Source organism: Alligator sinensis, unplaced genomic scaffold (assembly GCF_000455745.1).
Source record: "Alligator sinensis unplaced genomic scaffold, ASM45574v1 scaffold225_1, whole genome shotgun sequence".
Taxonomy (NCBI): Eukaryota; Metazoa; Chordata; order Crocodylia; family Alligatoridae; genus Alligator; species Alligator sinensis.
Genome location: NW_005842180.1, coordinates 1242799 through 1263912, shown reverse-complemented (window position 1 = coordinate 1263912; position 21114 = coordinate 1242799). Strand labels below are relative to the sequence as shown.

Below are 21114 nucleotides of genomic sequence, written 5' to 3'. Positions count from 1 at the left end.
TTTCCTGCCTATGCAGGGGGTCGGACTCGATGATCTATTGAGGTCCCTTCCGACCCTAACATCTATGAATCTATGAACGCTCATTATAAAAATTAATGTGTTGTTTTGCGTTATTTGTGTATGTTAACTGCAATTAACTGACAGCTCTAGCAAAAATACATTCATATTCCATTTCACACAAGAAGAAATATGGCCTCTGTTGCTCTAGAATATATTTCTTTTAAAAGCAAAGGACAGAAGCTTTACAGCACACAACACATTGTGGGATAGTATTTTCTATAGTTTTTAAATACATAGGTTAAAATACCCTGGAGAATTATAAAATTGTATTTGGTATGTCTTCTGTTATACAAGTGTCAACTTTCTCCAGAAATGATGTTTCTTCTGTTTTATCTATTCTACCTTGCTGTATGGCAAAGATTCAAATAAATTAATGGTAGAACAACAACATAACACAGTATGCCAATATCCAATCAAAGCTAATCACATGATATATGAAAGGCAAGTGCTGGCAGAAGATTAAAAGTAGTAAGGTATAAAGCTCTCTGTACTACGAGACTATAATGAAAAATGAAGAGGTAAAGCCAAGAAAACCACACTTGCCTATAAACTTTTAAATATCCTGTATATATAATAGTGAGTAAAGATTTTAAATGAGAATATGCGCTACCTGGCCATCTCTGCTTATTTGTACTTTCTTATTGTCGTTCCAAGGGTTGAGTAAGTGATGCGCAAATTGAAAGGGAAGACTTTCTTTCCGGATCCACTCCACCTTAAACACTCCTCCTAAGCCTGTGGAGCCCCACTCCTGACTTTTCTCACGTCCTATCTCTGAAGACATTCTAGCAAAACCCTGTGACAAAATTTAAAATAGAAAAAAAAAACCAAAAAAAACAAACATGTTTTTAGTAGGACAAACCCAACCAGATTGTCTATAAACAAATAATACTCATGCAACCTAGAATAAAATTAATCATTTCCATTTAGAATATATCTTTAGAATATATGTTTAATGAAAGAATTTCAAAGTCCTTCCCTAAAAACATGAGAACAGTGATAGTAAGAATACAGAGACCAAGATGTTTTTAATCTACTTTAAAATATCAATGTGACATTTGAAATAAACTGAAGTAAAGAAGCAATTATTTTCCATAGAAGCCTTATGTAAAACACTGAGCAGGCTTACATTGTGACTTTAATATCTCAATATCTTAATTTAAAACAAACAAACAAACAAACAAACAAATAAATGTTTGTTTTGGGGTTTTTTACTAAAATGATTTTATATGTAAATGCATATACAGTCAAATTTATAGAAAGTTGAAACACTGATATTTTGGTTTTCCATTCTTTAACTGGAATGCACAATTTAAAAAAAACCCAAAAAACACTAATTACATTCTAATTACATTTTTAATGTGCCAACAAAATACAGCCTCAAACAAGAAGCATAGTATTTTTTTATTTAGAGAAGATTCAAAGCCAACTTTTATGTCCAGTACCTACTAGTTGAGGGGTCTTTAATTTAGCAATCGAAACAAGGTCCACAGGCTAACAGCCAGGGCTAGGCAAATTCAGGCTACCAATGCGTGCCTTATTTCCAAAAGCCATGCTAATTAAGCACTGATACCACATTTAATCAACGGTAGTGTTAAACTTATGTTGTTGGTCCAGGAAATGCACAACAGGCAAGAAATCTTGCGGATGATCTCTCTTATCAGACCAACTGTATGGTTGGTATAAACATAGACAAGCTATCAATTCTTACCCATGTTTAATCAATAGGATAAATGAACAAAGAATTAAATATGTTATTATCTTGTCACTGTACAAAAGTAAATGGTTAAACAGGGTTCAGGGCTTTGAGTACAGACATCACAGACTGCTTAGTCCTTTGGCAAATTTTAAGAATCTCTTTAATAAAATGTTTAAGATACAGAAAAAGAAGGAAAACCAGTTAAAACCTCTTAAATATAATGTAATAGGAAATGAAAAAGGCATATTAAAAGGTGACAGCTGGAGTGCAAGTGTCACAGCGTAGGTGGGGTTCACAATCTGATCGAAGCTAGTGGAAGTTACAATATTATGTGGGTCCCCTTCAAGCAGGGCTCTGTCAGGTCAGGGCATCAGAGCTATGAAAATCTAGTGTCATCCCAGTGAACACTAAAGACATGAGGGACGGTAGTAGGGCCAGCAAAGATGGTCAAGGTCATTCCTCCTCTCAATCCACCCTCTTCCTGACATCAATGTCAAATTAAAAACCCCGTAAAGGTCTGATGGGTGGAATTACCGCAACCCTTCGTTACTTGGTCCACCATTAGACCTAGTTTTCCAACACACCAATACTGGTCCAGTGACTTCCAAACTCTTCTTGTTTACCAGAGATGATCTCACTATAGTCCTTGGGTCTTACTGATAATCCTTCTGATCTAAACCCAGGGTGTCAAAACTCACCTTGTACCCCAGGCCAAATCCAAACCACAGAGCTCCTTGCGCACTAGATCCAGCCCAGGGCATGATGAAACAGCAGCAGCAGCAGCTCTGGCTCCAACCTGCAGCACATGGTGGCAGCTCCAGCCCCTGCCACATGCACCATTTCAGAGCTGGAGCTGCCGCCACCTCATATCCTGTGCTGTCGTGGCAGCTCCAGCACAGGGCCCACAGCGGGAAGGTAAAAATGTGGCAGCAGTGACAGGTGAACCAGCTGGAGGGTGACAGGCTATTGCTTGGCCTCCTGCTGCCAATCGCCATGTTCGTGATAAGCCGCTGCCTCCCCACGCCCCCTCCCCCTCAATTTCTGCTGGTCTGTTGGTAGTCCAGTGTGCAGGATAGAGTGGCTCTATGGGCCAAACCCTGCCCACAAGCTGCATGTTTGACATGCCCAGTCTAGACTAACTCAGTCTGTTTTCAACTTTTCTAGACTTTCATAGATAATTTTATGTAACAAGCTGAGAAAGCCTCCTGGTACCTTGGTCAATTTGAACTTTGTGAAAGGCTTCTGCACCAACAACACTTATTTGGGGATGGTGTTGGTTCTCTTCCATGTGAGATTAGCTTCCCCTTTAAAAAGATATGCTTATGGTCCTTACTTTGAAGCTACAAGGTGAAATAACTTTCAGGGTGAAATAACTCTCTGTACGCATAGCCATAACCTCTCCTAGCATTTTTCTTTATGAAACGGACATCTCTCCAGACTTGTGAACCTCCATGACTTTTACAAAAAGCTGCCATTAAATCATAAATGGTACACTTATTTTTGGCAGTCAGAGGAAGAAAAGAATGAAGACACCTGTCTGATGTCTTTCCTCCCCTTTGATTTTCAACCAGAGGACACACACACAAAGCATAATGCTATCCAGACTGAAGAGCTCTGTATGCAATTCAGTCCTAACGACTGAACAACTTTCCTGAGTCAGACTAAAGAAAAAACTTCAGAGAAACATGAAATGCTTCTTTTTCTATCAACCAAATACAAACTACTTAAAATGGTTCTTTAATAATACACAAAGCTTTTCTTCTTTGCATGGTAATCTGTTGTGCTATTACCCAACCACCAGGTAGACAATTTAAATTCTAATTTAGGACTTACCTGAAAATGTCCAGATCCTTGAACTGAAAATACCAAGTAAACTATACTGCTCTCCCAGAAAGCTCGATTTAGTTTCCGCTCATTGCTTGGGGTTGTAGACCATATACCCTTTTGCTGAGAAATATCAAGGTTTCTCAGATTGCTGCTCTTCATTATGAAGTACCGAACTGGCATATTTGGTCTTGGTGAAGGAGACTTGGAGCCCTGCAAAAAAAATCAAGCAGACTACATGTGCAAAAAACCAAAAACAATCTGGTAAAGCATCTTTTCAAAAAGTCCTCTTAGAATTCTAGGTTTGCCAAGAAAAGGACCTCTTGGCACTTGCTTTTGACACCGATTTCCCTGATGCAAACAGGATAGATTTCTTCCCTCGTTCCTATTAAATAAATCCAGGCAGCTAACATACACAAGGAGAGACATTCTGCTCCACCTAGACTGCATCCTCCACCACCTTATAGATTCTGCTCTAGTACCTTACCTCCAGGCCCTGGCATATGTTAATTTAATGGCCCAATGGGATCAGAGGAATTTTATGCCTCATTACATTATTCGTACATCCTGCCATGCCAGACACGCATGGCACGATGCATGACTTTTGGGACCTGAGATAAAATTCCTCAGTTCCCTCTGAACTGACAGTGTTAGGGGAGCCCCAGTCCCCAATACAAGGCTCCCCTCTAGTGCCTCGACCTTTAAAAACTAACTAGACAGCCCAGCTTTGGGGAAAAACATGATACAAACCAGCCATAAAGACGTTAATATTAAATGTAAAATATCTCTGTGGCTGGTTTGCCAATGTGTCATGACATAAATTGCATGTATGTGTTGCATGTCACAATTTATGGCACAAGGCCTGGGGCCCCTAAGTCAGTCACTAGATTTGCTGTGTGTTACATTTTCAATTTAAGCAAAAGAGACCCAAGTTAACCTAGCTATCTGGAAGTACTGAGACAAATCTGCAGACAAGAGCTACCAGGTAGGATGTGCAGCTCTTGAACAAAAGTATTAAGATGATTCTGTCTAGAAGTTAAACACTTTAGGGCAGGGGTGGGCAAAATGCGGCCTTGCCAGGCCATTCTATCCAGCCCATGGGGCCCCTAACTATTAATTTTCTAAATTTGTTATCTGCCCCTGGCTGCCTGTCATGTGGCCCTCGATGGCTTGCCAAAACTCAGTAAGGAGCCCTCCACCTGAAATAATTGCCCGCACCTGCTTTAGGGTCTGGATTATTTATGTTTGTATGGCATTTTACACTGTACACCGAACCCTTAGTTAGTTTCATCAGGTACTATTTTGCATACAAATATTCTTGTTCTTTTGATCACAAAAGAAATGTCAGGTAGATTATTTCATTTGCATATTTTTGTTATTATCTGTAAATAAGGTGATATTTTACCTTTCCAGATAATGGAGGAGAAGGACTGGCACATGGGCTGGGATAACTGCTGCTGTCTGTGGATTTCACAGATGACTGATCTGACCTGTCTTCTGAACTTCGTTTGGAATGTAAGATACCTCTTTCTTTGTATTTCTGTGGCTGGTGAAATGCTGGCGATGTAGATTTCATTAAGACTCTGTGGAAAGATAGGTGAAAGCTTAGAACTATTTAAATATAACAGTCGGACAGTATAAAATACCAAACAGCATACAGTTTGGAAAAAAAACAAAAACCTTTCAATTAACGCTGAGTCTGGAGCACAACTACATGTATTACAATCCTGAGAAACTATGAGGTATGTTTTGGTTTTGTGACGGAGGGAAAAAAGTGACACTTAACTTGCTACATCTTTCCAGAAGACAAGTTTTATGAGAAGGGTGCATTCAAGGAAGGCTGCCCCTTAAAGACAATATGAACAAATAGCATTGTTTCATACCCAACCCAAACTATCTATTGATTGGTTTTCTTTCTGCTATTAAGAAATTTCTCATTCAGATCAAACTAGCTTCAATTTTAAGTGGACTCATGGCAACTAATAAAAATTTAAAAATAATCTGCGTTTCTTTCAGGGTTGCACCAATAGAGATTTTGGGGGCTGATACCAATCGCTGATATTTAAAGAGGCATATCGACCGATACCCATCCAATATCCAATACAGGGGCCATCAGGTTGCAAGTCCAGTGTGGTTGAAGGGGAGGGGAGAAGAAAGGGACGAGGAGGGGCAGAGCAATGCCCCCTGGGTGAGGGGCCGGGCAGGGGCAGGCGCTGCTCAGCTGGGGCAGGGGGTGCGGGACAGAGGTGTGACTTGTGGGGTGGGGGTAGCTCCCACTGCTGCTTGTACCCTGGAAGGGCAGGGGGGAGGGCTGGCATGTGCCCCCGGATCTGTGCAGCATGGGGTGGGCTGAGCTGCAGGGTGAAGCCAGCGCTGCATGGGGCTTTTCTTGCCAGGGGCTGGGCTCAGAGCGGGCTCCAGCAGCGCTGGAAGGAGGTTGCGGCCACCCCAAATTTCGCCACAGCTCCGTTCCCAGGCCCCCGACCTGCCACTGCCCCAGCTGAATGCCCCGCCTTGACCCAAGGACCAGGAAAAGCTGGGGCTGTGCCGGGCAGTGGCGCGGGGCTGGAAGTGAAGCTGCAGCAAAATCTGGGGTGGCTGCAGCTTCTTCCCAGTGCCACCAGAGCCCACTCCCAGTCCAGCCCCAGGTGATAAGAGCCCCGCGCAGCGCCGGCTCCCCCACGCAGCTGCCATCTGTGCAGATCTGGGGGCACACCCCCCACCTCACTGCCCTCCTGGGGTGTAAGTGGCAGCGGAAGCTGCCCCCACCCCACGAGCCATTTCCCCATCCCGCACCACACCCCGCTGCCCCAGCTGGGTAGCGCTTGCCCCTGCCCCCTCCCTCACAGTGGGGGGCATTGCTCTGCCCCCCACGCCCCTTCCCTCCCCTTCTGACTTACCAGCTGGAGGCAACTCTCCACACTGCCGGCTCTGCTCCATGCTGCACTGCAGCTGCGCGCAGCACAGATGTTTATCGGCCAAATTATCGGCCCAATTGGGCCGATATCCAATATAAACTATTTTCTTTATATTAGTACTAATCCGATAATCGGACAGATGTATCGGTGCACCTCTAGTTTCTTTCTAAAATTTAGTATTTGAATAAAGTTAGAAAATTTCACATTCTTATACAGTATGATTAGTATAGATACACGCGCGCGCGCACACACACACCCTACTCCCCCCCACTCAGTAAAGAAGGGAATAAGGGAGTTATACCAGCACAATATACTATATGAATGTCTGTGCTAGAACCTAGCTATGTGAGAGCACAGCCAAGTTTACATTTCTCTCTTAAATTTCAAATCTCTTAAATTTGATACCTAATATCATATAGATACTATACCTCAGAGAAAATATATTTAGTTGGCTCTACTGTTTTTAAAGGTGGTTTGAAACAAAAAGCTCTCATTTCTACATAAAAGATTTGTACATAGCAGCATGAGCCATTCAAGGTAAGAGCAACCATGTGACAAGTTTGAAATTTACATTTCTATAATTAAAAAGTTTAAATTAATAATCAGCATATTTATTTGCACACTACACACTTTTCCCCAAAAAAATAGCAACCAAAGATTGAGATTCCTGTCTTAAGGAACCTGATTTCTATAAAGCTTGGTTAAAAGTATTCTTTGGCATATCAGTAGGTGACCTGGTATTATTGCTTCACAAAGGCCTACCAGAACTTAGTCGCATACCCAGGCTATATCCCCATCCTTGCTGAGTCAGTCTTGAATGCAAACACCTTATCATGAGTCAAAAACAGTTGTATGCATTTTAAACTTGTTATATTAAATTATTTATTTTTCAAGGAAAAAAAATATTTTCTTCTTCATTGTACCTTCTCAAAACAAGTTTTCTGGGTTTTTTTCAGGAAGCTTGTGTTATGCAAATAAATACAGTATGTCTATTTCTACCCATTTTTTTGTAGAAACCCTTAAAGAAATGGAAAAAAATAGTATATTCATAATAATACAAACCTATTTAAGATCTAGTTCAGGCATTACACTGCCTTCTATTAGAAAAAATATTCATAGTTATTGCTCTGCAATTTTTCATACTAGAAAAATTTCACCTTCCTCTGGAAGACTCAAAATTTGAGCGAGATTCACCTTTTGAAATTTATACTACTAAAATCTATACAGTTTCAATCGAAGGGCTCAGCTGAACTGTAATAATTTTGCCCCAAGCAGGAATTTAAGGGATGATATTGTATAGAAAGTTACAAACCAACTTACTTTTCAGCATTAGAAGAGTCATCAGAGAATTCTGTTTCTGCTGAGCTTTTTCTGCTGGTATTTGATCTCCATGAAGATGCTAAGGGAAGCTCTTCAGAAGACATTGGTCTTGGTCTTTGTCCAATTCCTGAAGGCTGCTGTAAACCTGCAGACTGCTCTTCAGTACTTAAAACAGCTATGATTGCTCTTATAGTTGCTTCATCAACTTGAGACCAAGGTTTAGAAGGGGCTCTCATGCGGCGAAGAAATAAGCTGTGCCATTTCTGTCTGAGTTGTAACAGCAGACTGGAAGCCTATAATGAATGTAACCTCCATTAAAAGACTGATGAAATTCTGAATAGCTCTGTAACATCCTACTTCTGACTTTCTCATCTCACTAACTAGGCAATGTGCAGCATTCTAGAACAACTGTTTAGAGTAGTGGGATAAGTGCTTAATATGGCCGTGGCCACAAGCTGCCAATCCCCTGTTGTTCCAATCCCCTCCCTGCTCTGTGTCCCCCTCTGCTTACCAAGTGCCATTGAAAGCTGTGGCAAACACCAACAGGGAACATTAAATTCAGCAGCAAAGGCACTGAGCAGAAAGCCTTAAATGGTCACTTCAACATGGCACCCCCACCCCCCTTGAATCAGACCTTCACAACGCATATCTGGCCTGTGGGTTGTTGGTTATCAAACCCCATTAAAATGTCTGAACTATTAAATGCATTTGTTTCAAATTGAAAAAGCAATTACATTTAAAGCCATTTTAATGTCTTGCTTTCCTGGTTTTTCTTTAGTTGTTCTTTAAAAAATATAATCAACTTTTTATTTAGTTCCATCATCTAAACTTTTTCATTGTTGCTCCTACAATCTGGTTTTCTGAGTTGTACATATTACTAATTCCCAGCTCTAACTAAAGTTTTATTTAGAACCTCATGTTTATTTAATCTAATCTTTTTTTAACCTTCTGCCTTTTCTGTCTTAATTTTTTCACCATATATGTACTCTTCAATAAAGCAAGTGGAATAGTTCTAAATGACCCGTTTCCCTTAAAATATATTTCAGCTAAATTGAACTGTGTAGGTCTGATTGCTAGTGCATGACATAAACCAAAGATTTCCAAAATGAAAAGTAGAAAAATGTTGTAGAGAGCATTAAAATAGAAAACACTATTTTCCATGCTGCATCTGATAAGCTTTAGATGTCTGTTCTATAGACATGACTCCTCACCCTAAATACCATATTAAAAAGATATCTATATCTCACTCATTCTTTTTACACCATCTTATCAGTGACATTCATCTTTAAAGCCATGTTTATAAACACTAGTCTCTGATCCTGCCTCATTATCTCAAAAACGTATATGCATGGGGGTGTGAGTTTCCAATGGATTTCAGCAGGGTTTGCACGTGTACTAAAACTAGCATTCATAAATCTCAATGCATTGTTAAACCACTAATTTATTGAAGCAGGAAAAAAGAACCACATATTAAAGAAATCAACTTTGTTTGATTCATTCAGGAGAAGAACTTATATTTTTGTAAGTATCTGATAATTTAGAACAAGATTAACATGAGTTGTGGGAAAGTAAACATATGATGTACTTACAGTTTTGCTGACAGTATTAATCCTAAACCTAAAATCTAATTTATTCCAATCAAGTGGCAAGTTCTTAGCGATAATTTTCCCTTTAGATCCCAAGACTTTTTATAAAAAAGGAAGAAGATATACATTTATTTACAATTTCTCAATGAAATTCTTTAAGACCCAAATACTTTAGAAATCATAATGAAGCGATAATATTAAGAAAGCAGACAATACTTGCTTCTTGAGTAAAATAATTCAGATGATACATTTACCTACCTCAGGATCTAGTTTGAAATGCAGCCATTCATCTAGCTTCAATACAGCCAAATTAGCAGTTGTTTTGTCTTCCATCTCACTATCACTACTATCATTAGGTGCACCATCCACTAAATTAACACAGAAAAATAAAAGCTACATTAGCACTTCTATATTGTTTTCATGAGCAGACAAAAAACCCAAAACTATTTCATTATATACTCTTAAACACACAAATATTTGTTTCACTGAAATTAAAAGTAATGCTTTTGTTTAAAAAAAAGCAAATACCATACAGACAGGTATAAACAAGAACAGTGCATCTAAGACATATGAAGTAATCTTTTTACTCTTCTCAGCACTGATAGAGCCTCAGCTGGAGATCAGTTGCCACTTCTGAGTACGAATTTCAAAAGAAAAAAAGATGTGAACCAACTGGAGAGAGACCAAAATAATCAGAGGTCCAAATAAATGTGAATGAGGAGGAAAGAATTAGGTTTCATTAGTCAAGAGAAAGGAAATCTGAGTGGAGACATGGTAAGTCTTAAAATACTTGAAAAACTACTGCAAAGAGGAAAATTAAAAACTGTCCTCTGAGTCCACAGACAGGACAAAAAGTTTTAAATTGCAGAATAGGAGATTTCTCAGCGGTGTTTTAAATCTATTGCTTCATTAGTAAATGTTACTCTAATCTGGAGGGTCCCAAACTTCTTAGCAAGACTGGATAAGGTCTGCATGAGTAGAAATGAAATGACAAAGCTGACATCAGAATGTTTAAATCAAATATTACTGGTTTTATTACACAAAACAGATTTTATCTTAGTATCGAGTTTGTAACATTTACTATAGAAAATGTTCCTTTGAATTTTAAGGTGCTCACTTTAACTATTCAATATTAAAATGCAAAGTCCTTTAATTTTATTTTATCAGTTAATATTACATAATGTCTTTCTAAATCTAATGGTGAAATGAAAGATATCCTTACAGTCCAAAAATCTCACTGCTTCTAAATTGTTGTAATATAAAATTTTGAAAGGGATTATTCAAAGCTGTCAAATAACTGGTTCTCCAGTAAGAATGTTATTTTTAAATTGAGTGGGCAAATAAATATTTTTATATTAATTTAGTGAAAGATACAAACATTCTACTCTACCAGAATTTCTGAGAGTTTCTTTGTTAGAATTATTTTAAGTGCCCATTACTATTGCTCACGGGCAGAAACTTAAAACCTTGAAAATGAAAAAGATGACAAATACTTATGTTGGAAACATCACTGGAGGAAAGCTGACTTTTGGAAATCAGTAGGAGCAAACGTAGCTCTTCTGGTCATATGAAGTGTAAAGATGAAAATATCCTGAAGAAACTAACTCAGGGAAAAAAAAACCCTGAAGTGGATTAGTGTAATAGATGACCAGCAAAGAGATGGAATAAGTGGCATGCAGGAGGCCAAAAGAGAAATAATTTTATTTTTTTACTTTTAAAAAGTCAGAAGTGTGCTAGGTATTTAATAGCTGTCAATCCAGTCAACCATTAAAATCTCATTATCTGAAAACAGACCATCATTAAAAACTTTTCTACAAAAAGACTATTTATAAACTTATTACATTTATTTACTTGCTGGGGTGATGTGACCCCAGCTGACTTCCTGCTCCTAGGGCAGGGGGCTGGGCCCGATGATATCGCAAGGTCTCTTCCAGCCCTAATGTCTATGAAAACTGTGAAACATTTATTTACTTCACTGAATGCTATACGGAGGTCAAGAAAAAAATAACAAAACAACAACAAAAAACCAAAAAAAAAGAAGAAACCCCATAAAACACTCCAGTTTTAGAAGCAACAATTAGAAATACCAAAAGAATGCCAGAAAAAAAACCAGTTGCCTAAGCAACTGAAAATTAAAAGTGAAAATTGAAATCCAGATGTTGCATTCAATAGAATAGTGATTCTCAGCCAGGGTGCAGGGGTACTCTGGGGTGACTTGAGATCTTTTCAAGGGTGCTGCAGGGTGCAACACAGCATTAGCACTGTTAGGTATGCAAACGTGATGCACAATAAAAACCCAGAGATTTTAAAATATGAATCTGTAGTGTTAAAATACTCTGATCTACTGTGGTCTTTGAGCTCTTTTTAAAAGAGCAAGTGTGCTATTACTTTTATGTAGCCAATAAACAAGTAAAAACTAAGAGCTGGTGATTTCCAAGGGGTGCCTTGAATCTAAAAAGGTTGAGAACTGCTGAAACAGAGTACCCCTAATGGCACAATTATTAAAGAATATTATTTTTTTAAACAACATTTAAAGTGGCCTAAAACTCAATACAACCTCTTACTCTCTGGACCATAATTTCTTTTCCAATTAAAAGCATATCTTTTATTACCTGCAAGTCAAGATAAAAAGATGCATTATGCCTTGAAAGGGGCTAGACAGAACAACCTCAATCTTCAGGTGTCCCAATTAAGCCTTAGGTACACCTGAAGAGGGAAAGGGGAAGAACAGCAGAGGAACTTTTAGAAGTACCCAGAACCTGGATCCATATCTTCTTTTGGTATAGTTTTAGAGCAGCCCTGAAGCTCCTCTAAAGTATGTTGGCTGCTTATGGTGCCGGGGGGCAGCAATGGTGTGCCATGGGGACACAGCAGTAACATACCTACGTACCTTACTCTGAGACACAGGAGAGGGGGAAACTAATTATAACACCTGCAGCTCTCACAGTAATATCCTAAATAGCCCCTTTTGCACTGCAAGACAGACAGAAAAAAGACCTGACTCAAAGTAATTTTGGTAAGACAGCTTCAGAGAAAGACTGCCACAGACACTGCTGTGACTCCTTCAATGTTAAATGCTATGGAACCTAGTTTTTCTTCAAGCATTAGATGAAACAATAAATACCATCTTTTAAAATAAATGGGATGAGTTTTTAGTACTATCTTAACCATCAACTTGAGATAAGTACTACTCACCTAACAAAATAATTTAACCACTCAACTGCAAGATAAATACTGTGAATTTAGGGGAGACATATAGCTCTTCCTCACTTAAAGCTCTGGCCTTTGAGTCCTGCTGAAAGAACTCCATGTCTGTAACATTTAACATTTTATATTTTTATTTTTGTATATCAAGGTGTCAGCTAGCCATAAAGTCTAGAGAGCTATCAGGCTACGGAGAGAAACAAGAACCTTCATACACTGTCTCTGGGACGTGAAGACTGATCCCTTTGCTTCTGATCCATCCCCAGGTAAATGGGGGAAAAAAGCAGCAATTTATGTCTACTAGAATAATGTATATATAGTGAATCAGCAATGAAGAAAAATAATTGCAAATGGAAAGGCATGAGAAAGAAAATAAAATAGTCCAAGTGTATGAAGAGCAAAAGTGTTTTTAGACACACCTATACCAAAGAAGCAGTAGAGCCTAGACCTTAAAATCCTATGTCATTACAAGATTCAAACATCTTTTGATACGACTCAAAGCTAAATAGTAAAGCAGATGCGGTAAAAGAGACAACACTTGAATAAAGTTTTCAAGAGGACTATCCACTCCCAGACTACTGGTGTATCAAGCGGCTGCAAATAGCTGTGGGTGCTCATCTCAAGGTAAGGAAGGTCACTCTGTCCACTATGTGGAAAAGTAGTGGCCCCTGCTACAGCTAATTGCTTTAGATCTTTTAGAGAAGACAGCCTTACAACATTGGAATATAATTCCCAGAGTGGTGATCCATTATAAATGTTGTTTTGAAAGAAGATCCTCTCCCCATATTTTCCATTCCTGTTCTACTATTTAATCTCTAAACAATGAAAAAGCAGTGTTTTAAATAATCTTTAAAAGGATATTAAAATACAGGAGCTAGGCATAACATGTCTTTCATTGGGACCTTTAATGACTTTTTCAGTAGCTGTAAGAACTATGGTTGCAAGATCTTCACAATTCACACAAGAGGAACATTAGCTACTCCTTTAAAATAAGTCTTGTTGCTGTAACTCACATGGATGCATATTATTGGAAATTTTTTATTTCCAAACATACTATACCTCTGAAAGATGAGGGCTCCTGTAAAGCATTACTTGGTAATCTTGCTGGTCCACAAAAGAGGCACACTGTAACAGGTGTCACAGCAGAACAGCATCGGATGTTTGCTATTCTGTGTGCTCTAGTCATTTCATCATATATTAGCCAATCTGTGGGAAGCGCCTGAATAGCTGCAGCTTGGCCATTTGCTGGAGGAATCTGTTAGCAAAAGCAAAAAAGGCTTTAGGCTGTTCTTGTACCTTTTCTAAGTACAAGAACAGAAATTTATTTCTGCATTTATTCCTCAAGCCATGTAGGAATAAATGCAACATATATGCTGAAGTCAGCCATGACTGTAGGACAGTGTAATATTAAAAATTCTAATTTATTAAAGTTTTACACTGTCCTTTTACAGTTAAATAATCTATATAGTTAGTAGACAGGGAAAACCCAGATCAGAACTTCAAAGTGGATTCCATGTTGCTACTTCATTCCAAAACACAATTCACACTGGAGACCAGTAAACAACTTCATGACACCATTCCCTTAGGTAGGGTGACCAGGGTCAGATAATTTCTGATAAAGAAGTATGTTAAAACTGTTGTTTTTAAAATAGACTGACATCAACTTTTGCAGGCAATTTTAAACATGTTCTTCATCTGGCCAACAGTGAAGTCTGATCTCTTGTACACATACACGTTGATTTCAGAGGGCTGAGAACTAAAAGGAGTTTTTGAAGTTATACATTCAGAGAAATATTTTACCTTTTTATACTGAGGCTGACTAAGAACAGAGGTTGGGTGAAATCGCACTTTCTTCTCTTTTGGTCCAGTTAATACAAGGTTCTCTCTGTCCACATGGACGAGGTTTGGATACATCCCAGCTACTAGAGCACCTTTAACTACAGCCCAGTTTTCAGAGTTGGTGTTAACATCCCGAATATCACCTCCACCTCTAGCCCTCACAAAACCTGAAGAGAAAAAAAAGATTGTATATTTGTATTTTTTTTATAAGGACACATTGCTTTTAAATTTCCATTGAGTCAAAACAATATATTTATGCTTTCCCCAGCCCCAAAATTACATTTTAATAACTTTTATGTTAGTTAATATAGTATATATTATGTACGTACTTAAAATGCAATTAGGTTGAGATCCTTCAATTTAACTGGCTTTGACATGTTAAAATAACGATGGTCTACCATTAAAAAATGTTTTACATAAAACATTTAATAGGCTATGAAACTCAAAAAGCAACACTGGGTCATACCCTAAAATAAACATCTAGTGTAACTTTGAAACAGCCCTTCGGGGTACTTGAAGTTGTGCCATAATCTGATTCAATCTGCAGTCAAGACTTGGATCAGGGAAATGGAAACATGCTTTAAAACTATCTTTGTCTCCATTCTCAATCCTGAACTATGAACTTAGGTATGGATGGCTGAACTTAGGTATGATCCTCAATGCGTCTTCCCGTTTCATATTAAATAAACTGATGTTGTACAATGCCATCTTTTCACTATCAAATGTAGCTTTCTGAGCACGTATACTAGAGTACTTTATACATTACATGGGAGTGTAGCACCAGTGAGTTTTAGTCCTGTTAAAATTTGAATATGTTCATTGCTATCTTTTCTTGGACAGAGTAATATTTAACGGCATTTTTTAACAAATTACCTGAAGCTCTGAGCTGACCAAGTAACTGTGTCCTCATCCCTATGATTATTTCCATTGTAGCCTGGGAAAGAAAGTTCTTCTCACAGAAGGCTCTCTCCCACCCGTCACTCCGTGCCTTTTGCCATGCCTATAGGGAAAAAAATAAAATATATATATATTTTTATAAATGCCTACGAACACAGTCAATTCAAAACTACTACTGCCAGATTTTTATTTTTATTTTTAAGTATAGTAATATTCAGTTTAGTTTAATTAAGGCAGAGGCCTTAAGGTGTCAAAATCACTGGACATTTTTTCTCTCACATAAAACAGAATTGTTCGTGTACATGTCCCTATATCAAAATAATGCATTTCAAAGTAGTATTTTTAGATAATACTATTTTACATATAGATATATTTTAACTTGGATATATTTTTAACTTAAAATGATACTTAGTTGAAACACTGAATTGAATAAATTTAGCAAAATTATGCTAAGAAAAGAATAAATAATTCTCAAACTATTTGGTTACTCAAAGTTACTATTGGGTTCAATACAAGGACAATCTACTAATGACAACTGTATTCTAGCTAGTCTAACTTAAAGTGCACTATTACTCTCTCTTACGTAATCTATTATCAGTACTCCTCCTGTAGATGAAAATACCTGAAAAGCCCTGAGAAGCGCCATATGGTCACTAAATGTTCCCGCAGTAAAACGTTTTCTACACAGCATAGCTGCACGTTTTTGTGAGGCCTGTGTAGGTAGGACAAAAGGGTCTCGATATGCAAGAGTGCAAGCAATGGTAAGAATAGGATCCAGGCACTTCAAAACAACAGCACACAACACCATTTTACCAAGGTGTGGCTCTACTGGGAGGTCAGCAAGATGATAACCGAGTTCCGTGAGATCTTCCCAGGTATCCATGGCATCTATTGTCTAATTTAAAAAAAAGCAGAAAAAAGCAAGCAAATTTATCATTCACTATAAAAGCAGAAAGTAAATACTATTTGGATGACTGGATTAATAAACCATACACCTTTCAACATACAGGAAACCCTTGCTATTTGCGGGTTTGGCATTCGTGGTTTCAAATATTCACGAACGTCGAACCCGCATTTTAAATACACTTTATACACTTATAGGAGCTCCTCAGGAGCTCCACGCTGGCTGCCACCGTGCTCCCACTGCTGGAGCCATGCCCCCCCCAAGCCGCCAGGGGCACTGTGTTCATGAACACAGATGGTATTCAAGAACGCAGTGCCTTATTCACGGATTTCGCCATTCGCAGGGCATATGAGAACGTATCCCCTGTGAATGGCAAGGGTCACCTGTATTTCAACACAAGCTTCCAAAGAAATCTTTGCCTTCTCTACTCCCCACATTCACCCAGGAATGTTAAGGAGATTCAAAGCTCTAGGACATATTAGTAAGGCTGTGTGAAGCTTCAGTCGCTGATTCAATTTAGTGGAGATTCTGCCCAATTCGGCAGCCAAATCTCCGAATCAAATCAGGAGACCCTTTAATCTGTCCAAACTGATTCAGAGAGATTCAGGGAGATTTGATGATTTGGACAGAGACACAGCTTTAAGCGTTTTTTCTACATACCTCAAGGTACCAGGCGGCTTGTGAATACTGAGATGGTGGGGCAGATGGAGCGTCCCACGGGAGGATCCCCAGCGTGCTCAACGGCGAACCCAGAAGTGGACCAGAAGCGCCCTGACCCGCAGCTTGGCGACTGGTGCCTCCTGGGTCTGGGGAGGCACCTGGGATTCCCCCACGGCCAGTCATCGAGCGGAGGAGGTGCTGGGGGAAGGGTCCATTGCCGATGACGCGGGGGTGCCCCCCGCGCTCCTGTGGGACACTCCATCTGCTCCACCATCTCAATGTTCACAAGCCGCGCCTGATACCTTGAGGTATGTAGAAAAAACATTTAAAGCTGTGTCTAAGGCCGAATTGCTGATTCTCCAAAATCAGTATGGAATCTTCAGATTCAGCTGAATCCAATCGGGACAGTGATCTGAATCAACGAATCGAATCGCTGTCCCCCAAATCGGGCAGAATCCATATCAAATATAGCCCACTTCACACATCCCTAGTTATAGGGGCAATGTAGGCAGACAAATGTGTCAGGCAATAATAAAAAACATATATAAATTCATATTTATTTATTTATGTTTTCATTTATGTATATATGTAATCTAAAAAAAAAATTAGATAAACAACGGTTTCTTCTGAAGAAGAGATTATCTCATCCCCTAATAATAAGGTATTAGCCCATGACAAAGCAGAAGCCTAAAAAATCACTCAACTAAAAGACTTCTGTTAGGTGACTACACAAATGGAGAGTTTAAACTCAACTATGTAGCTGCACAATGGATACACTACCAAGTTAAAGGCCCGAAAATAAAAACAACAAAGAAGAAAAATTAATTTAAGTCTATTCATCCACTTACCTTAAGCATTTGAACAGCATTTCTGACAATTAAGCCTGGTGGAGGATCTGGGGCTTTCATCAGAAAATCAGCAATAGGACAGTTAATTGGAGCCAACAGTTTTGTGTGCAAACAAAGCTCCTGGAAATTAAAAAAAAATTCTGCAATTTCATAACAAGTATAAATCTCAAATATGGTCTAAAAAAGGCAAACACACACATACCAGGAAACATTCAAATCTTAATGAGTGTTTTAATAAACATAAAACAAAGCAAACAAAAAATACTGTATTTAAACTTCCACAGTTGGGAATTAATATAAACTGTCCCACTTGGTGACATGGTAGAAGCCTATAAGTACATGAGAGGTATGCATCAGGATCTGGGGAAACACCTGTTCACTAGAGCACCTCAGGGGATAACAAGGTCCAACGATCAAACTCCTGCAAGACCGTTTTAGGCTGCACGTAAGGAAAAACTTCTTTACTGTCCGAGCCCCCAAGGCCTGGAACAGACTCCCCCCTAGAGGTGGTGACAGCACCTACTCTGGACACTTTCAAGAAATATCTGGATGCTTATCTTGCTGGGATCCTTTGACCTTGGCTGACTTCCTGCCCCTGGGGCATGGGCCTGGACCCAATGATCTTACGAGGTCCCTTCCAGCCCTGATGTCTATGGAATCTATGAAATCTAAGGAGAAGGTGCAAACATAGCAGTATTTCATGTAACACTTAGACTGTTAACAAACGTTACGTTACATTTAGTGCATGATCTCACACTCCCTACACACTGACAAGAAAGAACAGTACTTGAGCTGGTCTGTGATGCTGAACTTTCCACAAAACCTTTTAAAGGAGCTGCTCCCTCTGATCTTGGGCTCCCCATGTTCCAGGAAGATAAAAGGTCACCAGGGAAACCACGCTTATTTCAGTGCTCTTTGAAGATCCTGGGAAGAAGGAACCTAGAATCCAGCTCCCTGATCCCCAGCTTCCCATGCTGACAGACGTGCAATAGAATCTGACAAATTTTATCAGATCCCAAAAATTATATATCCTGCCATGAACGTCTGCAAGGATGCATGATTTCTGTGATCTGAAATAAAATTCACCAGATTCCAGGAGCCTTCAGCACCTAGGCTAGCTAAGCAAAATGGGTAATCCTGCTCTCATTTTAGGCATCCTTCAAGTTTGTTTATAATAGATCTAGGTAAACAATAGTAATTAAATGTCATGATTTCCACTTTGACACTAAAAAATTACATTATTCATATAAATACATAGTACTGCCAATGTTTGAACACAGCACAAAGTAAACTATGCAGAGGCCAAGTGAATATCAACAGCAAATTATCATAAATGACAACTTTTGTCTTCACTTTTTCTTTTTAAAATTAAGAAAAGCTAACTTATGTATCACACACTTGCAGAATTCTACACAGACTTTATAAATCAATATGGTGGGTAACAACAGGAAAATATTACTATTTTCAAAGAAATATGCACCTGCAATGGCATTCTTAGAAGTTCTGGAGTCTGGAATTCCAACATATTCTGAAATCGGAGCCTGCTGAAGAGTCGGAAACAGATTCCAGGCCGGCAGCGCCCAGCCCTTAGACATAAAATATTACTTAGAAGGTAACTGAGACTCTTACACAAGATGTGTAAAAATAAGTAAACCTAGACACTAGAGAAGATATGCACTGAAACCTATATAACATTAAGATACATTGGCCATATTTTAAAAACATACTGAACTGAAATTTTCAAGTAACCAGTCTAATCTTCCTGAAGTAAAATAATGAAATAACTGAAGTAGAACTGAAGTGACTTCACTGCCACAAAGGGGAAGACGAAAGGCAATAAGGAAGGAGCCTTTAATTTAAAATGCAAATGGATCCGATTTGCATTTATAAGGTCAATTCATACCACACTACTCCTGTGAAAAGGCTTTAAAGCATATGCAGTATGTCACTCAATGGTAGAGTTGGAAGAGACCTTGAGAGTTATCTGACCCAACTGCCTGTATGAATGCTGGAATACATTCCTAAAATTCTTGCCTGCCATTTTAGCAGGGGTGCAGGTTGTAGCCCTGTTGGTTTAAGGACATAAGCAGACAAGGTTGTCTGCCATTTTAAGGCCTCTTTACATTGCCAGGTTGGTGTGAATTGATGTTTGTGTACCAGTTAGAATTGGACCCAAATATCTTCAGCCAATCAAATCAATAAACCAACATTAGGAATTTGAAAATAAAATCCATGCATAGTAAGTGGGTAGATTAAGGCAAAAATCTTCATACTCTCAGACCAAAAACAGGAAAGTCATATTATCTCATAGCTTGCCAAAGAATGTCTTGCATGTGAAAGCTTGTCTACCTTTATCCTAACTATCCAGTTGGTCCAATAAACCATACCACCATAAGAAATCCTTGCTTCTCAAATCTTGTAACATTATTTTAAGCTTAAATGTTTCCCCTGTGGCAAAGGTCCAACAGTCAATTATGGATTCATGGTTAAGATATGCCAATTTCTATACCCAACAGTAAACAAAGGAATAAGGTGCTAAGAACATATCTGGGCACCTTTGACTCTCCAGCCTGAAAGATCAGGTATCTGATTAGATCACTAATTAGATCAATTTGGGTCAACCTCTAGCATGAGTCTACAGTGAGGCTGAAACTCCTCTCTCTCAAGCCATAGCAAGACACCTTAAGCACTATCAAACACACCCCGTTTTTTTCTGTAAGTAGCAACAGTAGATAATTTTAATTGCATGTGGATTAAAGGAACAGGCTGATGTCATAGGATCATAGGGAAGGACCTCATGTGGTCATCTAGTCCAGCCCTTACTCAAGGCAGGAACATCCCTTACTATATCATCCCACCCAAATCTCTGTATAACCTACACCTGCTCTTGAAATTTTCCAGGGATGGAGACTCCATGATTTCTCTAGGTAACCTGTTTCAATGCTTGACCACCCTCGCAATCAGAAAATTCCTTCTAATCTCCAACCTAAATTTCCCCTGATGAAACTTGAGGCCATTGCTCCTAGTCCTGTCCCCTACAGCCACAATTCTCCAGTCCATCCAGGTCGCCCAGAAAGGCTATCAAGAATGATCTGGATAGATTGGAGAAATGGTCTGCAATCAATCAGATGAGATTCAACAAGGACAAATGCAAAGTTTTGCACTTGGGATGGAATAATTCCATGCACAAATGCAGAGTGGGGAATGACTGGCTAAGCTGCAGTACTGCAGAGAAGGACCTAAGGGTTAACGCAGACCAAAAGCTAAATAAGTCAACAGTCTGCTCTTGTTGCAAAAGAAGCCAAGAGTGTACTGGCCTATATTAACAGAAGTGTCACTTGCAAATCAAGAGAAGTGA

General features: G+C 38.9%; 1 protein-coding gene across 2 annotated transcripts in view; it reads right to left on the bottom strand.

The window, feature by feature from the left end:
- YTHDC2 (YTH domain containing 2) overlaps positions 1-21114 on the bottom strand; it is a 60626-nt gene that overhangs the window by 6609 nt on the left and 32903 nt on the right. For both annotated transcript variants that reach the window (XM_025207072.1, XM_025207071.1), the window contains exons 18-28: positions 19237-19342; positions 17757-17876; positions 15967-16239; positions 15321-15447; positions 14409-14614; positions 13668-13863; positions 9663-9772; positions 7819-8111; positions 4986-5163; positions 3590-3793; positions 671-853 (exon numbers count right to left, since the gene is read on the bottom strand). In XM_025207072.1, the coding sequence (XP_025062857.1) occupies positions 671-853; positions 3590-3793; positions 4986-5163; positions 7819-8111; positions 9663-9772; positions 13668-13863; positions 14409-14614; positions 15321-15447; positions 15967-16239; positions 17757-17876; positions 19237-19342 (1996 nt within the window). The remainder of the gene's footprint in view (positions 1-670; positions 854-3589; positions 3794-4985; positions 5164-7818; positions 8112-9662; positions 9773-13667; positions 13864-14408; positions 14615-15320; positions 15448-15966; positions 16240-17756; positions 17877-19236; positions 19343-21114) is intronic.